Source organism: Molothrus ater, chromosome 5 (genome assembly GCF_012460135.2).
Source record: "Molothrus ater isolate BHLD 08-10-18 breed brown headed cowbird chromosome 5, BPBGC_Mater_1.1, whole genome shotgun sequence".
Taxonomy (NCBI): domain Eukaryota; kingdom Metazoa; phylum Chordata; class Aves; order Passeriformes; family Icteridae; genus Molothrus; species Molothrus ater.
The window spans coordinates 71,526,811-71,545,379 of record NC_050482.2 but is presented as its reverse complement, the minus strand read 5'-3'; the positions used below and the strand labels follow the sequence as shown (position 1 = coordinate 71,545,379).

The window sequence follows — 18,569 nt, the reverse complement described above, 5'->3', positions numbered from 1 at the left end:
ATTAATGCAGATTAGATAGCTGCTGACTGCCAAAAATAACCTAAAATGCATTTTTATTCTAGAATTAGTGCAAGTGGCAAGTGCCTCATCCTGGTGGGAGGGCTGCTGTCTTTTATGTTAAACATTAACTGAAGTCCTGAATGGTTATTGCTTCTTGGCCATGTTATGCCTTGCCACATTTGATTCAGATTTTTTTTTCTCCATTTTAATTTAATTTTCAATTTGTAAGTGCCTATATGTATCATGAATATAAACTTCTTTTTAAAATGAAATTAATGTTATAGTTGAATCCATATTTATCTGTATTTGAGGAGTATTATGCATATGTAAGAATGCTGATACTTTATAACTGCAAATTATGCTACTGAACAAATCATTTGCTTTGTGTAGTTCCATGCCTGATTCTCACCTCCTGTGCTTTGAAAATGAATGTCTTTGCAATCAGATGCTATGTGTGTATTAAACAAGAGCAGCAGTTAAATTTGTTCAAGTTTAAAGCTCATGGAGGCCAGTGGGAGACATTTCTGGGCTTCAGAGAGGCTTGGATTTTAACTGTGCTCTTTGAAAATTTCTCTGCAATTTAAACTCAAGTCCCAGAACTAATTCTTGCCTTGCACATGGTGTAACTTGGAGCTCCCAGAGTTTTCCTGCAATTAATATTTATAGCACCAAAACAAATGCATCAGGCGGCATAATTTAAGTTTTTACAGTATTAGATCTTTTAAAAATGCAATATTTGGTCCTTATAAAAGAAAAGAAGAACCTACTGTAAGCATGTTGGGGTGGAGATTTTGGGGAAGATGAAACAATTTTTCCCATCTTTCATTTTTAATAAATTCTTATTATTGATGGAATATATGAAAAAATTCTATCTCTCCTTCTTAATGCAATTTTTAATTACTGAATTTGTATGAAGGAAGCATTTGAGTAAATTATAACTATAGAGCTCAGTGTCTGGTTTTATTTATTCTCATGGTGGGATTCTCATTCCTAGTATTGGGACCAATGAGTTACCATGCTCATTAGAACTCTGAAGTTCATCTGTTACCAGTTTTTCAAAATAGTTCAAATCCATGCGCAATGACAGCTTTAGCCTGGAGATGAACTGTGTGTAGAATGTGAGTTTTCAAAGGTCCGCACCAGAATGTGGAGTATCCAGACTCAGCTTGCAAGGAGCTTTCTCTCTGCCATTATGAAGAGGTAAACTTTCCCAGATCTAAAATTATGTCAATGCGAGATTCAGTTATCAAATACGTAAATAACTCCTTCTTATACTTTATTTGCTTATGAAAAGGATTTCTTGAGTTCTTTCTACTTTTTCCTTAAAAGCTGACCCATGACTTCTGCAAAGGTCGACGAGGACGCGGTCAGGCCTGAGGAGCTCCGGCTGCCAAAGGGAACCACCACCCTAGAGCCCCACAGCCAGATCCTCATGCCACCAGCCACGCAGCCCCCCAGCTGCCCAAAAGCCTCCAACTTCAGCTTGACTCACCGTCGCGACGTCCGGCGCAGTCCCACGCCGTGCTGGGAGCCGGGCCCTCTGGGCAAATGAAGCTGGGCACGCAAGGCAGCGGCCAAGAGGCTGCAGCCCTGCTTACAGGGGGCTCAAGCCGCTGCCTGGACTAAAAAGTGCCCGGGACTCCAGAGCACCGGCCCCCGCTTACAGGGCTGCTCTGGTCCCCAAGGCCTATGGAGGCTCCTTCTCTCCAGTTGCGGGGCGCTCCCCACTAACGGGGCGGGCGCCCCACACAGGCTGCCAGCTGAAGGGAGCACAAAGGCTCCCAGACCCGCAGCCTGCTTACAGGCCGGTCCACACCCAGGGAGCCACAGAGCTCGGCCTTCCCCCAAGGCAACAGGAACCTGACTCTAGAGTCAGGCAGTCCAGCTCACGGCCTAAAGCCGAGGGGCCGCCAGCCCAGCCCCGAGGACAGGGAGGGCACGCGCCCGGCCCCATGACTCCTGGCCCCACGCCTCTGAAAGGCCGGGGCCAGGGACACCCGCCTGGTTACAGGGGGTCCCTCCAACCGCCCGCCGAGGCCAGGGGACGCACAGAACCCCACTTACGGGGCCGCCCCCTGCTGCCCGGCACCCCCCAACAAGCACTACGGAGCACAGGCTCCGGCCTGCGCCCCACGTAGGGACAGGCCGGAGCCCGGCCCGCAGCGCGGCAGCGCGGCAACTGCGGCCGCCTGCAGAGCCCCGGGTGCCTCCTGTAGGAAGCAGGCCCAAAGGCGGGAGCGTGCCCTGCGGCACAGCACTTCTGCAAGCTGCCCCCTGGCAAGGGCCCGGGAGCGCTCGTTCCTGTTGCCTGGCTAAAGGAGCCTCCCCAGCCCTGCTTACAGGGACCTGGGTGGGGCTGCTCCTGGGGACAAAAGGTGCCGCCAAGGTCCTGACGCGTGCCCTGAGTACAGGGCCCGCACGCTGGCAGCTCACCAGCGCCACCGGCAGCGTGGGCGCACGCCCTGGCCCTGGCTACAGGCGGGTCACGCTGCCCACGCTGCCGCTAAGCGGCTTCGCGCCGTCCTCAGTAAGCAGGGGCGAGGCCGGAGGCTTTCTCCCCCCGCGCATTTTGGGCACCCGCCTGTGGCTGCACAGAGCTCCTCTTTCCCTCCTGGGAAGTCTAAGCTACGCTGCTCTGTGTTGAGAGCACAAACACACACTTCCTCACGCACACCGACTAAGACAGGGGAGGGGGAGACAGGGGAGGGGGGAGACGGTCCCAGAAGGGGGAGCAAGTTCTGTGCAGCCAACCTACTCCAGGGAGCCATTGCTAACGCTGAGCGGGAGGGGAAAGCGTCAGACCTGCCCGTGCACTGAGAGGAGGCCACAGGGGCCTCGACGTGCTGAAGCGCTTCAGGACTGGCACCGGGGACGCGGGCTGTGACACGCCCCGAGTACAGGGGGTCACGCTGGCCAGGGGCCAGCAGCAGGCAGAAAGCTGCCGGGGCTGGGGAAAAAGCCCTGCCCTGCTTACAGGGTAGCTGGGCTGGGGGCCGGGAGAGCTCCGCTTCCCCCCTGCGGTGCGGAGACAGGGGCTCTCACCCTCCTTTACAGGGTCGCCCCTCTCTCCGGGCAGCCAAAGGAGCACAACGGCAAAAGGCCGAGCACAGCAAAGACCAGCCCTGCACGCAGGGAGGTCGCCCAGCGCAAAGCCGGCCGCGGCACCCTGAAGGCGCCCTGGCCTGGAAGAGCCCTTTGCCCAGAGGGCCCCTCGCGTCCCTCTTCGGCTCCACGCTGGCTCTTGCCTCGCCGTTCCACTCTTCAGCTGGAAGACGCTGCCGCTCTTGCCTCGTCGTCCCGCGGCTTCTGCCAATGGACGACGACACACTCAGGCCTGAGAAGCTCCAGACCCTGTGCCTGCAGGCAACCGCCACCGAGGAGCCCCACAGGGACGTCCCCAACCAGCCACCCCCAGATCCTTTCAAAGGCTGCCCAAAAGCCTCACGCTTCAGCACCGAGCTGCGGCTCTTACCTTGCTGCTGCACTCTTGAGCCCGAAGAGGCCGCTCCGGCGGCTCGCTCTTGCCTCGCCCTTCCACTCTTGAGCCCGAAGAGGCCACTCCGGCGGCTCGCTCTCGCTTCGCTGTCCCACGGCTTCTGCAAAGGTCGACGAGGACGCGGTCAGGCCTGAGGAGCTCCGGCTGCCAAAGGGAACCGCCACCCTAGAGCCCCACAGCCAGATCCTCATGCCACCAGCCACGCAGCCCCCCAGCTGCCCAAAAGCCTCCAACTTCAGCTTGACTCACCGTCGCGACGTCCGGCGCAGTCCCACGCCGTGCTGGGAGCCGGGCCCTCTGGGCAAATGAAGCTGGGCACGCAAGGCAGCGGCCAAGAGGCTGCAGCCCTGCTTACAGGGGGCTCAAGCCGCTGCCTGGACTAAAAAGTGCCCGGGACTCCAGAGCACCGGCCCCCGCTTACAGGGCTGCTCTGGTCCCCAAGGCCTATGGAGGCTCCTTCTCTCCAGTTGCGGGGCGCTCCCCACTAACGGGGCGGGCGCCCCACACAGGCTGCCAGCTGAAGGGAGCACAAAGGCTCCCAGACCCGCAGCCTGCTTACAGGCCGGTCCACACCCAGGGAGCCACAGAGCTCGGCCTTCCCCCAAGGCAACAGGAACCTGACTCTAGAGTCAGGCAGTCCAGCTCACGGCCTAAAGCCGAGGGGCCGCCAGCCCAGCCCCGAGGACAGGGAGGGCACGCGCCCGGCCCCATGACTCCTGGCCCCACGCCTCTGAAAGGCCGGGGCCAGGGACACCCGCCTGGTTACAGGGGGTCCCTCCAACCGCCCGCCGAGGCCAGGGGACGCACAGAACCCCACTTACGGGGCCGCCCCCTGCTGCCCGGCACCCCCCAACAAGCACTACGGAGCACAGGCTCCGGCCTGCGCCCCACTTAGGGACAGGCCGGAGCCCGGCCGCAGCGCGGCAGCGCGGCAACGCGGCCGCCTGCAGAGCCCCGGGTGCCTCCTGTAGGAAGCAGGCCCAAAGGCGGGAGCGTGCCCTGCGGCACAGCACTTCTGCAAGCTGCCCCCTGGCAAGGGCCCGGGAGCGCTCGTTCCTGTTGCCTGGCTAAAGGAGCCTCCCCAGCCCTGCTTACAGGGACCTGGGTGGGGCGGCTCCTGGGGACAAAGGGTGCCGCCAAGGTCCTGACGCGTGCCCCGAGTACAGGGCCCGCACGCTGGCAGCTCACCAGCGCCACCGGCAGCGTGGGCGCACGCCCTGGCCCTGGCTACAGGCGGGTCACGCTGCCCACGCTGCCGCTAAGCGGCTTCGCGCCGTCCTCAGTAAGCAGGGGCGAGGCCGGAGGCTTTCTCCCCCCGCGCATTTTGGGCACCCGCCTGTGGCTGCACAGAGCTCCTCTTTCCCTCCTGGGAAGTCTAAGCTACGCTGCTCTGTGTTGAGAGCACAAACACACACTTCCTCACGCACACCGACTAAGACAGGGGAGGGGGAGACAGGGGAGGGGGGAGACGGTCCCAGAAGGGGGAGCAAGTTCTGTGCAGCCAACCTACTCCAGGGAGCCATTGCTAACGCTGAGCGGGAGGGGAAAGCGTCAGACCTGCCCGTGCACTGAGAGGAGGCCACAGGGGCCTCGACGTGCTGAAGCGCTTCAGGACTGGCACCGGGGACGCGGGCTGTGACACGCCCCGAGTACAGGGGGTCACGCTGGCCAGGGGCCAGCAGCAGGCAGAAAGCTGCCGGGGCTGGGGAAAAAGCCCTGCCCTGCTTACAGGGTAGCTGGGCTGGGGGCCGGGAGAGCTCCGTTTCCCCCCTGCGGTGCGGAGACAGGGGCTCTCACCCTCCTTTACAGGGTCGCCCCTCTCTCCGGGCAGCCAAAGGAGCACAACGGCAAAAGGCCGAGCACAGCAAAGACCAGCCCTGCACGCAGGGAGGTCGCCCAGCGCAAAGCCGGCCGCGGCACCCTGAAGGCGCCCTGGCCTGGAAGAGCCCTTTGCCCAGAGGGCCCCTCGCGTCCCTCTTCGGCTCCACGCTGGCTCTTGCCTCGCCGTTCCACTCTTCAGCTGGAAGACGCTGCCGCTCTTGCCTCGTCGTCCCGCGGCTTCTGCCAATGGACGACGACACACTCAGGCCTGAGAAGCTCCAGACCCTGTGCCTGCAGGCAACCGCCACCGAGGAGCCCCACAGGGACGTCCCCAACCAGCCACCCCCAGATCCTTTCAAAGGCTGCCCAAAAGCCTCACGCTTCAGCACCGAGCTGCGGCTCTTACCTTGCTGCTGCACTCTTGAGCCCGAAGAGGCCGCTCCGGCGGCTCGCTCTTGCCTCGCCCTTCCACTCTTGAGCCCGAAGAGGCCGCTCCTGCGGCTCGCTCTCGCTTCGCTGTCCCACGGCTTCTGCAAAGGTCGACGAGGACGCGGTCAGGCCTGAGGAGCTCCGGCTGCCAAAGGGAACCGCCACCCTAGAGCCCCACAGCCAGATCCTCATGCCACCAGCCACGCAGCCCCCCAGCTGCCCAAAAGCCTCCAACTTCAGCTTGACTCACCGCCGCGACGTCCGGCGCAGTCCCACGCCGTGCTGGGAGCCGGGCCCTCTGGGCAAATGAAGCTGGGCACGCAAGGCAGCGGCCAAGAGGCTGCAGCCCTGCTTACAGGGGGCTCAAGCCGCTGCCTGGACTAAAAAGTGCCCGGGACTCCAGAGCACCGGCCCCCGCTTACAGGGCTGCTCTGGTCCCCAAGGCCTATGGAGGCTCCTTCTCTCCAGTTGCGGGGCGCTCCCCACTAACGGGGCGGGCGCCCCACACAGGCTGCCAGCTGAAGGGAGCACAAAGGCTCCCAGACCCGCAGCCTGCTTACAGGCCGGTCCACACCCAGGGAGCCACAGAGCTCGGCCTTCCCCCAAGGCAACAGGAACCTGACTCTAGAGTCAGGCAGTCCAGCTCACGGCCTAAAGCCGAGGGGCCGCCAGCCCAGCCCCGAGGACAGGGAGGGCACGCGCCCGGCCCCATGACTCCTGGCCCCACGCCTCTGAAAGGCCGGGGCCAGGGACACCCGCCTGGTTACAGGGGGTCCCTCCAACCGCCCGCCGAGGCCAGGGGACGCACAGAACCCCACTTACGGGGCCGCCCCCTGCTGCCCGGCACCCCCCAACAAGCACTACGGAGCACAGGCTCCGGCCTGCGCCCCACTTAGGGACAGGCCGGAGCCCGGCCGCAGCGCGGCAGCGCGGCAACACGGCCGCCTGCAGAGCCCCGGGTGCCTCCTGTAGGAAGCAGGCCCAAAGGCGGGAGCGTGCCCTGCGGCACAGCACTTCTGCAAGCTGCCCCCTGGCAAGGGCCCGGGAGCGCTCGTTCCTGTTGCCTGGCTAAAGGAGCCTCCCCAGCCCTGCTTACAGGGACCTGGGTGGGGCGGCTCCTGGGGACAAAGGGTGCCGCCAAGGTCCTGACGCGTGCCCCGAGTACAGGGCCCGCACGCTGGCAGCTCACCAGCGCCACCGGCAGCGTGGGCGCACGCCCTGGCCCTGGCTACAGGCGGGTCACGCTGCCCACGCTGCCGCTAAGCGGCTTCGCGCCGTCCTCAGTAAGCAGGGGCGAGGCCGGAGGCTTTCTCCCCCCGCGCATTTTGGGCACCCGCCTGTGGCTGCACAGAGCTCCTCTTTCCCTCCTGGGAAGTCTAAGCTACGCTGCTCTGTGTTGAGAGCACAAACACACACTTCCTCACGCACACCGACTAAGACAGGGGAGGGGGAGACAGGGGAGGGGGGAGACAGTCCCAGAAGGGGGAGCAAGTTCTGTGCAGCCAACCTACTCCAGGGAGCCATTGCTAACGCTGAGCGGGAGGGGAAAGCGTCAGACCTGCCCGTGCACTGAGAGGAGGCCACAGGGGCCTCGACGTGCTGAAGCGCTTCAGGACTGGCACCGGGGACGCGGGCTGTGACACGCCCCGAGTACAGGGGGTCACGCTGGCCAGGGGCCAGCAGCAGGCAGAAAGCTGCCGGGGCTGGGGAAAAAGCCCTGCCCTGCTTACAGGGTAGCTGGGCTGGGGGCCGGGAGAGCTCCGTTTCCCCCCTGCGGTGCGGAGACAGGGGCTCTCACCCTCCTTTACAGGGTCGCCCCTCTCTCCGGGCATCCAAAGGAGCACAACGGCAAAAGGCCGAGCACAGCAAAGACCAGCCCTGCACGCAGGGAGGTCGCCCAGCGCAAAGCCGGCCGCGGCACCCTGAAGGCGCCCTGGCCTGGAAGAGCCCTTTGCCCAGAGGGCCCCTCGCGTCCCTCTTCGGCTCCACGCTGGCTCTTGCCTCGCCGTTCCACTCTTCAGCTGGAAGACGCTGCCGCTCTTGCCTCGTCGTCCCGCGGCTTCTGCCAACGGACGACGACACACTCAGGCCTGAGAAGCTCCAGACCCTGTGCCTGCAGGCAACCGCCACCCAAGAGCCCCACAGGGACGTCCCCAACCAGCCACCCCCAGATCCTTTCAAAGGCTGCCCAAAAGCCTCACGCTTCAGCACCGAGCTGCGGCTCTTACCTTGCTGCTGCACTCTTGAGCCCGAAGAGGCCGCTCCGGCGGCTCGCTCTTGCCTCGCCGTTCCACTCTTGAGCCCGAAGAGGCCGCTCCTGCGGCTCGCTCTCGCTTCGCTGTCCCACGGCTTCTGCAAAGGTCGACGAGGACGCGGTCAGGCCTGAGGAGCTCCGGCTGCCAAAGGGAACCGCCACCCTAGAGCCCCACAGCCAGATCCTCATGCCACCAGCCACGCAGCCCCCCAGCTGCCCAAAAGCCTCCAACTTCAGCTTGACTCACCGTCGCGACGTCCGGCGCAGTCCCACGCCGTGCTGGGAGCCGGGCCCTCTGGGCAAATGAAGCTGGGCACGCAAGGCAGCGGCCAAGAGGCTGCAGCCCTGCTTACAGGGGGCTCAAGCCGCTGCCTGGACTAAAAAGTGCCCGGGACTCCAGAGCACCGGCCCCCGCTTACAGGGCTGCTCTGGTCCCCAAGGCCTATGGAGGCTCCTTCTCTCCAGTTGCGGGGCGCTCCCCACTAACGGGGCGGGCGCCCCACACAGGCTGCCAGCTGAAGGGAGCACAAAGGCTCCCAGACCCGCAGCCTGCTTACAGGCCGGTCCACACCCAGGGAGCCACAGAGCTCGGCCTTCCCCCAAGGCAACAGGAACCTGACTCTAGAGTCAGGCAGTCCAGCTCACGGCCTAAAGCCGAGGGGCCGCCAGCCCAGCCCCGAGGACAGGGAGGGCACGCGCCCGGCCCCATGACTCCTGGCCCCACGCCTCTGAAAGGCCGGGGCCAGGGACACCCGCCTGGTTACAGGGGGTCCCTCCAACCGCCCGCCGAGGCCAGGGGACGCACAGAACCCCACTTACGGGGCCGCCCCCTGCTGCCCGGCACCCCCCAACAAGCACTACGGAGCACAGGCTCCGGCCTGCGCCCCACTTAGGGACAGGCCGGAGCCCGGCCGCAGCGCGGCAGCGCGGCAACACGGCCGCCTGCAGAGCCCCGGGTGCCTCCTGTAGGAAGCAGGCCCAAAGGCGGGAGCGTGCCCTGCGGCACAGCACTTCTGCAAGCTGCCCCCTGGCAAGGGCCCGGGAGCGCTCGTTCCTGTTGCCTGGCTAAAGGAGCCTCCCCAGCCCTGCTTACAGGGACCTGGGTGGGGCTGCTCCTGGGGACAAAGGGTGCCGCCAAGGTCCTGACGCGTGCCCCGAGTACAGGGCCCGCACGCTGGCAGCTCACCAGCGCCACCGGCAGCGTGGGCGCACGCCCTGGCCCTGGCTACAGGCGGGTCACGCTGCCCACGCTGCCGCTAAGCGGCTTCGCGCCGTCCTCAGTAAGCAGGGGCGAGGCCGGAGGCTTTCTCCCCCCGCGCATTTTGGGCACCCGCCTGTGGCTGCACAGAGCTCCTCTTTCCCTCCTGGGAAGTCTAAGCTACGCTGCTCTGTGTTGAGAGCACAAACACACACTTCCTCACGCACACCGACTAAGACAGGGGAGGGGGAGACAGGGGAGGGGGGAGACAGTCCCAGAAGGGGGAGCAAGTTCTGTGCAGCCAACCTACTCCAGGGAGCCATTGCTAACGCTGAGCGGGAGGGGAAAGCGTCAGACCTGCCCGTGCACTGAGAGGAGGCCACAGGGGCCTCGACGTGCTGAAGCGCTTCAGGACTGGCACCGGGGACGCGGGCTGTGACACGCCCCGAGTACAGGGGGTCACGCTGGCCAGGGGCCAGCAGCAGGCAGAAAGCTGCCGGGGCTGGGGAAAAAGCCCTGCCCTGCTTACAGGGTAGCTGGGCTGGGGGCCGGGAGAGCTCCGTTTCCCCCCTGCGGTGCGGAGACAGGGGCTCTCACCCTCCTTTACAGGGTCGCCCCTCTCTCCGGGCAGCCAAAGGAGCACAACGGCAAAAGGCCGAGCACAGCAAAGACCAGCCCTGCACGCAGGGAGGTCGCCCAGCGCAAAGCCGGCCGCGGCACCCTGAAGGCGCCCTGGCCTGGAAGAGCCCTTTGCCCAGAGGGCCCCTCGCGTCCCTCTTCGGCTCCACGCTGGCTCTTGCCACGCCGTTCCACTCTTCAGCTGGAAGACGCTGCCGCTCTTGCCTCGTCGTCCCGCGGCTTCTGCCAATGGACGACGACACACTCAGGCCTGAGAAGCTCCAGACCCTGTGCCTGCAGGCAACCGCCACCCAAGAGCCCCACAGGGACGTCCCCAACCAGCCACCCCCAGATCCTTTCAAAGGCTGCCCAAAAGCCTCACGCTTCAGCACCGAGCTGCGGCTCTTACCTTGCTGCTGCACTCTTGAGCCCGAAGAGGCCGCTCCGGCGGCTCGCTCTTGCCTCGCCGTTCCACTCTTGAGCCCGAAGAGGCCGCTCCTGCGGCTCGCTCTCGCTTCGCTGTCCCACGGCTTCTGCAAAGGTCGACGAGGACGCAGTCAGGCCTGAGGAGCTCCGGCTGCCAAAGGGAACCGCCACCCTAGAGCCCCACAGCCAGATCCTCATGCCACCAGCCACGCAGCCCCCCAGCTGCCCAAAAGCCTCCAACTTCAGCTTGACTCACCGTCGCGACGTCCGGCGCAGTCCCACGCCGTGCTGGGAGCCGGGCCCTCTGGGCAAATGAAGCTGGGCACGCAAGGCAGCGGCCAAGAGGCTGCAGCCCTGCTTACAGGGGGCTCAAGCCGCTGCCTGGACTAAAAAGTGCCCGGGACTCCAGAGCACCGGCCCCCGCTTACAGGGCTGCTCTGGTCCCCAAGGCCTATGGAGGCTCCTTCTCTCCAGTTGCGGGGCGCTCCCCACTAACGGGGCGGGCGCCCCACACAGGCTGCCAGCTGAAGGGAGCACAAAGGCTCCCAGACCCGCAGCCTGCTTACAGGCCGGTCCACACCCAGGGAGCCACAGAGCTCGGCCTTCCCCCAAGGCAACAGGAACCTGACTCTAGAGTCAGGCAGTCCAGCTCACGGCCTAAAGCCGAGGGGCCGCCAGCCCAGCCCCGAGGACAGGGAGGGCACGCGCCCGGCCCCATGACTCCTGGCCCCACGCCTCTGAAAGGCCGGGGCCAGGGACACCCGCCTGGTTACAGGGGGTCCCTCCAACCGCCCGCCGAGGCCAGGGGACGCACAGAACCCCACTTACGGGGCCGCCCCCTGCTGCCCGGCACCCCCCAACAAGCACTACGGAGCACAGGCTCCGGCCTGCGCCCCACTTAGGGACAGGCCGGAGCCCGGCCGCAGCGCGGCAGCGCGGCAACACGGCCGCCTGCAGAGCCCCGGGTGCCTCCTGTAGGAAGCAGGCCCAAAGGCGGGAGCGTGCCCTGCGGCACAGCACTTCTGCAAGCTGCCCCCTGGCAAGGGCCCGGGAGCGCTCGTTCCTGTTGCCTGGCTAAAGGAGCCTCCCCAGCCCTGCTTACAGGGACCTGGGTGGGGCGGCTCCTGGGGACAAAGGGTGCCGCCAAGGTCCTGACGCGTGCCCCGAGTACAGGGCCCGCACGCTGGCAGCTCACCAGCGCCACCGGCAGCGTGGGCGCACGCCCTGGCCCTGGCTACAGGCGGGTCACGCTGCCCACGCTGCCGCTAAGCGGCTTCGCGCCGTCCTCAGTAAGCAGGGGCGAGGCCGGAGGCTTTCTCCCCCCGCGCATTTTGGGCACCCGCCTGTGGCTGCACAGAGCTCCTCTTTCCCTCCTGGGAAGTCTAAGCTACGCTGCTCTGTGTTGAGAGCACAAACACACACTTCCTCACGCACACCGACTAAGACAGGGGAGGGGGAGACAGGGGAGGGGGGAGACAGTCCCAGAAGGGGGAGCAAGTTCTGTGCAGCCAACCTACTCCAGGGAGCCATTGCTAACGCTGAGCGGGAGGGGAAAGCGTCAGACCTGCCCGTGCACTGAGAGGAGGCCACAGGGGCCTCGACGTGCTGAAGCGCTTCAGGACTGGCACCGGGGACGCGGGCTGTGACACGCCCCGAGTACAGGGGGTCACGCTGGCCAGGGGCCAGCAGCAGGCAGAAAGCTGCCGGGGCTGGGGAAAAAGCCCTGCCCTGCTTACAGGGTAGCTGGGCTGGGGGCCGGGAGAGCTCCGTTTCCCCCCTGCGGCGCGGAGACAGGGGCTCTCACCCTCCTTTACAGGGTCGCCCCTCTCTCCGGGCAGCCAAAGGAGCACAACGGCAAAAGGCCGAGCACAGCAAAGACCAGCCCTGCACGCAGGGAGGTCGCCCAGCGCAAAGCCGGCCGCGGCACCCTGAAGGCGCCCTGGCCTGGAAGAGCCCTTTGCCCAGAGGGCCCCTCGCGTCCCTCTTCGGCTCCACGCTGGCTCTTGCCTCGCCGTTCCACTCTTCAGCTGGAAGACGCTGCCGCTCTTGCCTCGTCGTCCCGCGGCTTCTGCCAATGGACGACGACACACTCAGGCCTGAGAAGCTCCAGACCCTGTGCCTGCAGGCAACCGCCACCCAAGAGCCCCACAGGGACGTCCCCAACCAGCCACCCCCAGATCCTTTCAAAGGCTGCCCAAAAGCCTCACGCTTCAGCACCGAGCTGCGGCTCTTACCTTGCTGCTGCACTCTTGAGCCCGAAGAGGCCGCTCCGGCGGCTCGCTCTTGCCTCGCCGTTCCACTCTTGAGCCCGAAGAGGCCGCTCCGGCGGCTCGCTCTTGCCTCGCCCTTCCACTCTTGAGCCCGAAGAGGCCGCTCCTGCGGCTCGCTCTCGCTTCGCTGTCCCACGGCTTCTGCAAAGGTCGACGAGGACGCGGTCAGGCCTGAGGAGCTCCGGCTGCCAAAGGGAACCGCCACCCTAGAGCCCCACAGCCAGATCCTCATGCCACCAGCCACGCAGCCCCCCAGCTGCCCAAAAGCCTCCAACTTCAGCTTGACTCACCGCCGCGACGTCCGGCGCAGTCCCACGCCGTGCTGGGAGCCGGGCCCTCTGGGCAAATGAAGCTGGGCACGCAAGGCAGCGGCCAAGAGGCTGCAGCCCTGCTTACAGGGGGCTCAAGCCGCTGCCTGGACTAAAAAGTGCCCGGGACTCCAGAGCACCGGCCCCCGCTTACAGGGCTGCTCTGGTCCCCAAGGCCTATGGAGGCTCCTTCTCTCCAGTTGCGGGGCGCTCCCCACTAACGGGGCGGGCGCCCCACACAGGCTGCCAGCTGAAGGGAGCACAAAGGCTCCCAGACCCGCAGCCTGCTTACAGGCCGGTCCACACCCAGGGAGCCACAGAGCTCGGCCTTCCCCCAAGGCAACAGGAACCTGACTCTAGAGTCAGGCAGTCCAGCTCACGGCCTAAAGCCGAGGGGCCGCCAGCCCAGCCCCGAGGACAGGGAGGGCACGCGCCCGGCCCCATGACTCCTGGCCCCACGCCTCTGAAAGGCCGGGGCCAGGGACACCCGCCTGGTTACAGGGGGTCCCTCCAACCGCCCGCCGAGGCCAGGGGACGCACAGAACCCCACTTACGGGGCCGCCCCCTGCTGCCCGGCACCCCCCAACAAGCACTACGGAGCACAGGCTCCGGCCTGCGCCCCACTTAGGGACAGGCCGGAGCCCGGCCGCAGCGCGGCAGCGCGGCAACACGGCCGCCTGCAGAGCCCCGGGTGCCTCCTGTAGGAAGCAGGCCCAAAGGCGGGAGCGTGCCCTGCGGCACAGCACTTCTGCAAGCTGCCCCCTGGCAAGGGCCCGGGAGCGCTCGTTCCTGTTGCCTGGCTAAAGGAGCCTCCCCAGCCCTGCTTACAGGGACCTGGGTGGGGCTGCTCCTGGGGACAAAGGGTGCCGCCAAGGTCCTGACGCGTGCCCCGAGTACAGGGCCCGCACGCTGGCAGCTCACCAGCGCCACCGGCAGCGTGGGCGCACGCCCTGGCCCTGGCTACAGGCGGGTCACGCTGCCCACGCTGCCGCTAAGCGGCTTCGCGCCGTCCTCAGTAAGCAGGGGCGAGGCCGGAGGCTTTCTCCCCCCGCGCATTTTGGGCACCCGCCTGTGGCTGCACAGAGCTCCTCTTTCCCTCCTGGGAAGTCTAAGCTACGCTGCTCTGTGTTGAGAGCACAAACACACACTTCCTCACGCACACCGACTAAGACAGGGGAGGGGGAGACAGGGGAGGGGGGAGACAGTCCCAGAAGGGGGAGCAAGTTCTGTGCAGCCAACCTACTCCAGGGAGCCATTGCTAACGCTGAGCGGGAGGGGAAAGCGTCAGACCTGCCCGTGCACTGAGAGGAGGCCACAGGGGCCTCGACGTGCTGAAGCGCTTCAGGACTGGCACCGGGGACGCGGGCTGTGACACGCCCCGAGTACAGGGGGTCACGCTGGCCAGGGGCCAGCAGCAGGCAGAAAGCTGCCGGGGCTGGGGAAAAAGCCCTGCCCTGCTTACAGGGTAGCTGGGCTGGGGGCCGGGAGAGCTCCGTTTCCCCCCTGCGGTGCGGAGACAGGGGCTCTCACCCTCCTTTACAGGGTCGCCCCTCTCTCCGGGCAGCCAAAGGAGCACAACGGCAAAAGGCCGAGCACAGCAAAGACCAGCCCTGCACGCAGGGAGGTCGCCCAGCGCAAAGCCGGCCGCGGCACCCTGAAGGCGCCCTGGCCTGGAAGAGCCCTTTGCCCAGAGGGCCCCTCGCGTCCCTCTTCGGCTCCACGCTGGCTCTTGCCTCGCCGTTCCACTCTTCAGCTGGAAGACGCTGCCGCTCTTGCCTCGTCGTCCCGCGGCTTCTGCCAACGGACGACGACACACTCAGGCCTGAGAAGCTCCAGACCCTGTGCCTGCAGGCAACCGCCACCCAAGAGCCCCACAGGGACGTCCCCAACCAGCCACCCCCAGATCCTTTCAAAGGCTGCCCAAAAGCCTCACGCTTCAGCACCGAGCTGCGGCTCTTACCTTGCTGCTGCACTCTTGAGCCCGAAGAGGCCGCTCCGGCGGCTCGCTCTTGCCTCGCCGTTCCACTCTTGAGCCCGAAGAGGCCGCTCCTGCGGCTCGCTCTCGCTTCGCTGTCCCACGGCTTCTGCAAAGGTCGACGAGGACGCGGTCAGGCCTGAGGAGCTCCGGCTGCCAAAGGGAACCGCCACCCTAGAGCCCCACAGCCAGATCCTCATGCCACCAGCCACGCAGCCCCCCAGCTGCCCAAAAGCCTCCAACTTCAGCTTGACTCACCGTCGCGACGTCCGGCGCAGTCCCACGCCGTGCTGGGAGCCGGGCCCTCTGGGCAAATGAAGCTGGGCACGCAAGGCAGCGGCCAAGAGGCTGCAGCCCTGCTTACAGGGGGCTCAAGCCGCTGCCTGGACTAAAAAGTGCCCGGGACTCCAGAGCACCGGCCCCCGCTTACAGGGCTGCTCTGGTCCCCAAGGCCTATGGAGGCTCCTTCTCTCCAGTTGCGGGGCGCTCCCCACTAACGGGGCGGGCGCCCCACACAGGCTGCCAGCTGAAGGGAGCACAAAGGCTCCCAGACCCGCAGCCTGCTTACAGGCCGGTCCACACCCAGGGAGCCACAGAGCTCGGCCTTCCCCCAAGGCAACAGGAACCTGACTCTAGAGTCAGGCAGTCCAGCTCACGGCCTAAAGCCGAGGGGCCGCCAGCCCAGCCCCGAGGACAGGGAGGGCACGCGCCCGGCCCCATGACTCCTGGCCCCACGCCTCTGAAAGGCCGGGGCCAGGGACACCCGCCTGGTTACAGGGGGTCCCTCCAACCGCCCGCCGAGGCCAGGGGACGCACAGAACCCCACTTACGGGGCCGCCCCCTGCTGCCCGGCACCCCCCAACAAGCACTACGGAGCACAGGCTCCGGCCTGCGCCCCACTTAGGGACAGGCCGGAGCCCGGCCGCAGCGCGGCAGCGCGGCAACACGGCCGCCTGCAGAGCCCCGGGTGCCTCCTGTAGGAAGCAGGCCCAAAGGCGGGAGCGTGCCCTGCGGCACAGCACTTCTGCAAGCTGCCCCCTGGCAAGGGCCCGGGAGCGCTCGTTCCTGTTGCCTGGCTAAAGGAGCCTCCCCAGCCCTGCTTACAGGGACCTGGGTGGGGCGGCTCCTGGGGACAAAGGGTGCCGCCAAGGTCCTGACGCGTGCCCCGAGTACAGGGCCCGCACGCTGGCAGCTCACCAGCGCCACCGGCAGCGTGGGCGCACGCCCTGGCCCTGGCTACAGGCGGGTCACGCTGCCCACGCTGCCGCTAAGCGGCTTCGCGCCGTCCTCAGTAAGCAGGGGCGAGGCCGGAGGCTTTCTCCCCCCGCGCATTTTGGGCACCCGCCTGTGGCTGCACAGAGCTCCTCTTTCCCTCCTGGGAAGTCTAAGCTACGCTGCTCTGTGTTGAGAGCACAAACACACACTTCCTCACGCACACCGACTAAGACAGGGGAGGGGGAGACAGGGGAGGGGGGAGACAGTCCCAGAAGGGGGAGCAAGTTCTGTGCAGCCAACCTACTCCAGGGAGCCATTGCTAACGCTGAGCGGGAGGGGAAAGCGTCAGACCTGCCCGTGCACTGAGAGGAGGCCACAGGGGCCTCGACGTGCTGAAGCGCTTCAGGACTGGCACCGGGGACGCGGGCTGTGACACGCCCCGAGTACAGGGGGTCACGCTGGCCAGGGGCCAGCAGCAGGCAGAAAGCTGCCGGGGCTGGGGAAAAAGCCCTGCCCTGCTTACAGGGTAGCTGGGCTGGGGGCCGGGAGAGCTCCGTTTCCCCCCTGCGGCGCGGAGACAGGGGCTCTCACCCTCCTTTACAGGGTCGCCCCTCTCTCCGGGCAGCCAAAGGAGCACAACGGCAAAAGGCCGAGCACAGCAAAGACCAGCCCTGCACGCAGGGAGGTCGCCCAGCGCAAAGCCGGCCGCGGCACCCTGAAGGCGCCCTGGCCTGGAAGAGCCCTTTGCCCAGAGGGCCCCTCGCGTCCCTCTTCGGCTCCACGCTGGCTCTTGCCTCGCCGTTCCACTCTTCAGCTGGAAGACGCTGCCGCTCTTGCCTCGTCGTCCCGCGGCTTCTGCCAATGGACGACGACACACTCAGGCCTGAGAAGCTCCAGACCCTGTGCCTGCAGGCAACCGCCACCCAAGAGCCCCACAGGGACGTCCCCAACCAGCCACCCCCAGATCCTTTCAAAGGCTGCCCAAAAGCCTCACGCTTCAGCACCGAGCTGCGGCTCTTACCTTGCTGCTGCACTCTTGAGCCCGAAGAGGCCGCTCCGGCGGCTCGCTCTTGCCTCGCCGTTCCACTCTTGAGCCCGAAGAGGCCGCTCCGGCGGCTCGCTCTCGCTTCGCTGTCCCACGGCTTCTGCAAAGGTCGACGAGGACGCGGTCAGGCCTGAGGAGCTCCGGCTGCCAAAGGGAACCGCCACCCTAGAGCCCCACAGCCAGATCCTCATGCCACCAGCCACGCAGCCCCCCAGCTGCCCAAAAGCCTCCAACTTCAGCTTGACTCACCGTCGCGACGTCCGGCGCAGTCCCACGCCGTGCTGGGAGCCGGGCCCTCTGGGCAAATGAAGCTGGGCACGCAAGGCAGCGGCCAAGAGGCTGCAGCCCTGCTTACAGGGGGCTCAAGCCGCTGCCTGGACTAAAAAGTGCCCGGGACTCCAGAGCACCGGCCCCCGCTTACAGGGCTGCTCTGGTCCCCAAGGCCTATGGAGGCTCCTTCTCTCCAGTTGCGGGGCGCTCCCCACTAACGGGGCGGGCGCCCCACACAGGCTGCCAGCTGAAGGGAGCACAAAGGCTCCCAGACCCGCAGCCTGCTTACAGGCCGGTCCACACCCAGGGAGCCACAGAGCTCGGCCTTCCCCCAAGGCAACAGGAACCTGACTCTAGAGTCAGGCAGTCCAGCTCACGGCCTAAAGCCGAGGGGCCGCCAGCCCAGCCCCGAGGACAGGGAGGGCACGCGCCCGGCCCCATGACTCCTGGCCCCACGCCTCTGAAAGGCCGGGGCCAGGGACACCCGCCTGGTTACAGGGGGTCCCTCCAACCGCCCGCCGAGGCCAGGGGACGCACAGAACCCCACTTACGGGGCCGCCCCCTGCTGCCCGGCACCCCCCAACAAGCACTACGGAGCACAGGCTCCGGCCTGCGCCCCACTTAGGGACAGGCCGGAGCCCGGCCGCAGCGCGGCAGCGCGGCAACACGGCCGCCTGCAGAGCCCCGGGTGCCTCCTGTAGGAAGCAGGCCCAAAGGCGGGAGCGTGCCCTGCGGCACAGCACTTCTGCAAGCTGCCCCCTGGCAAGGGCCCGGGAGCGCTCGTTCCTGTTGCCTGGCTAAAGGAGCCTCCCCAGCCCTGCTTACAGGGACCTGGGTGGGGCGGCTCCTGGGGACAAAGGGTGCCGCCAAGGTCCTGACGCGTGCCCCGAGTACAGGGCCCGCACGCTGGCAGCTCACCAGCGCCACCGGCAGCGTGGGCGCACGCCCTGGCCCTGGCTACAGGCGGGTCACGCTGCCCACGCTGCCGCTAAGCGGCTTCGCGCCGTCCTCAGTAAGCAGGGGCGAGGCCGGAGGCTTTCTCCCCCCGCGCATTTTGGGCACCCGCCTGTGGCTGCACAGAGCTCCTCTTTCCCTCCTGGGAAGTCTAAGCTACGCTGCTCTGTGTTGAGAGCACAAACACACACTTCCTCACGCACACCGACTAAGACAGGGGAGGGGGAGACAGGGGAGGGGGGAGACAGTCCCAGAAGGGGGAGCAAGTTCTGTGCAGCCAACCTACTCCA

At 65.7% G+C, this 18,569-nt stretch overlaps 1 protein-coding gene across 1 annotated transcript; it reads right to left on the bottom strand.

Moving 5' to 3' along the window:
- Positions 1-13,689: 13,689 nt before the first annotated feature.
- LOC118698121 (uncharacterized) lies at positions 13,690-16,127 on the bottom strand. Its single transcript, XM_036401204.2, has 5 exons — positions 16,036-16,127; positions 15,696-15,769; positions 15,054-15,151; positions 14,781-14,904; positions 13,690-14,614 (listed from the first exon to the last, which is right to left on the bottom strand). The coding sequence occupies exons 1-5, from the start codon at positions 16,125-16,127 to the stop codon at positions 14,079-14,081; spliced, it is 924 nt and encodes a 307-aa protein (XP_036257097.1). The 3' UTR covers positions 13,690-14,078.
- Between the last annotated feature and the right edge of the window lie 2,442 nt (positions 16,128-18,569).

Coding starts and splice junctions, on each gene's coding strand:
- LOC118698121 (XM_036401204.2), bottom strand. CDS start 16,127: ATGCGCGGGGGGAGAAAGCCTCCGGCCTCGCCCCTGCTTACTGAGGAC. Junction 15,770..16,035: donor GTGGGCAGCGTGACCCGCCT/GTAGCCAGGGCC, acceptor TGCTTCCTACAG/GAGGCACCCGGGGCTCTGCA. Junction 14,615..14,780: donor CTCAAGAGTGCAGCAGCAAG/GTAAGAGCCGCA, acceptor GTCCGTTGGCAG/AAGCCGCGGGACGACGAGGC.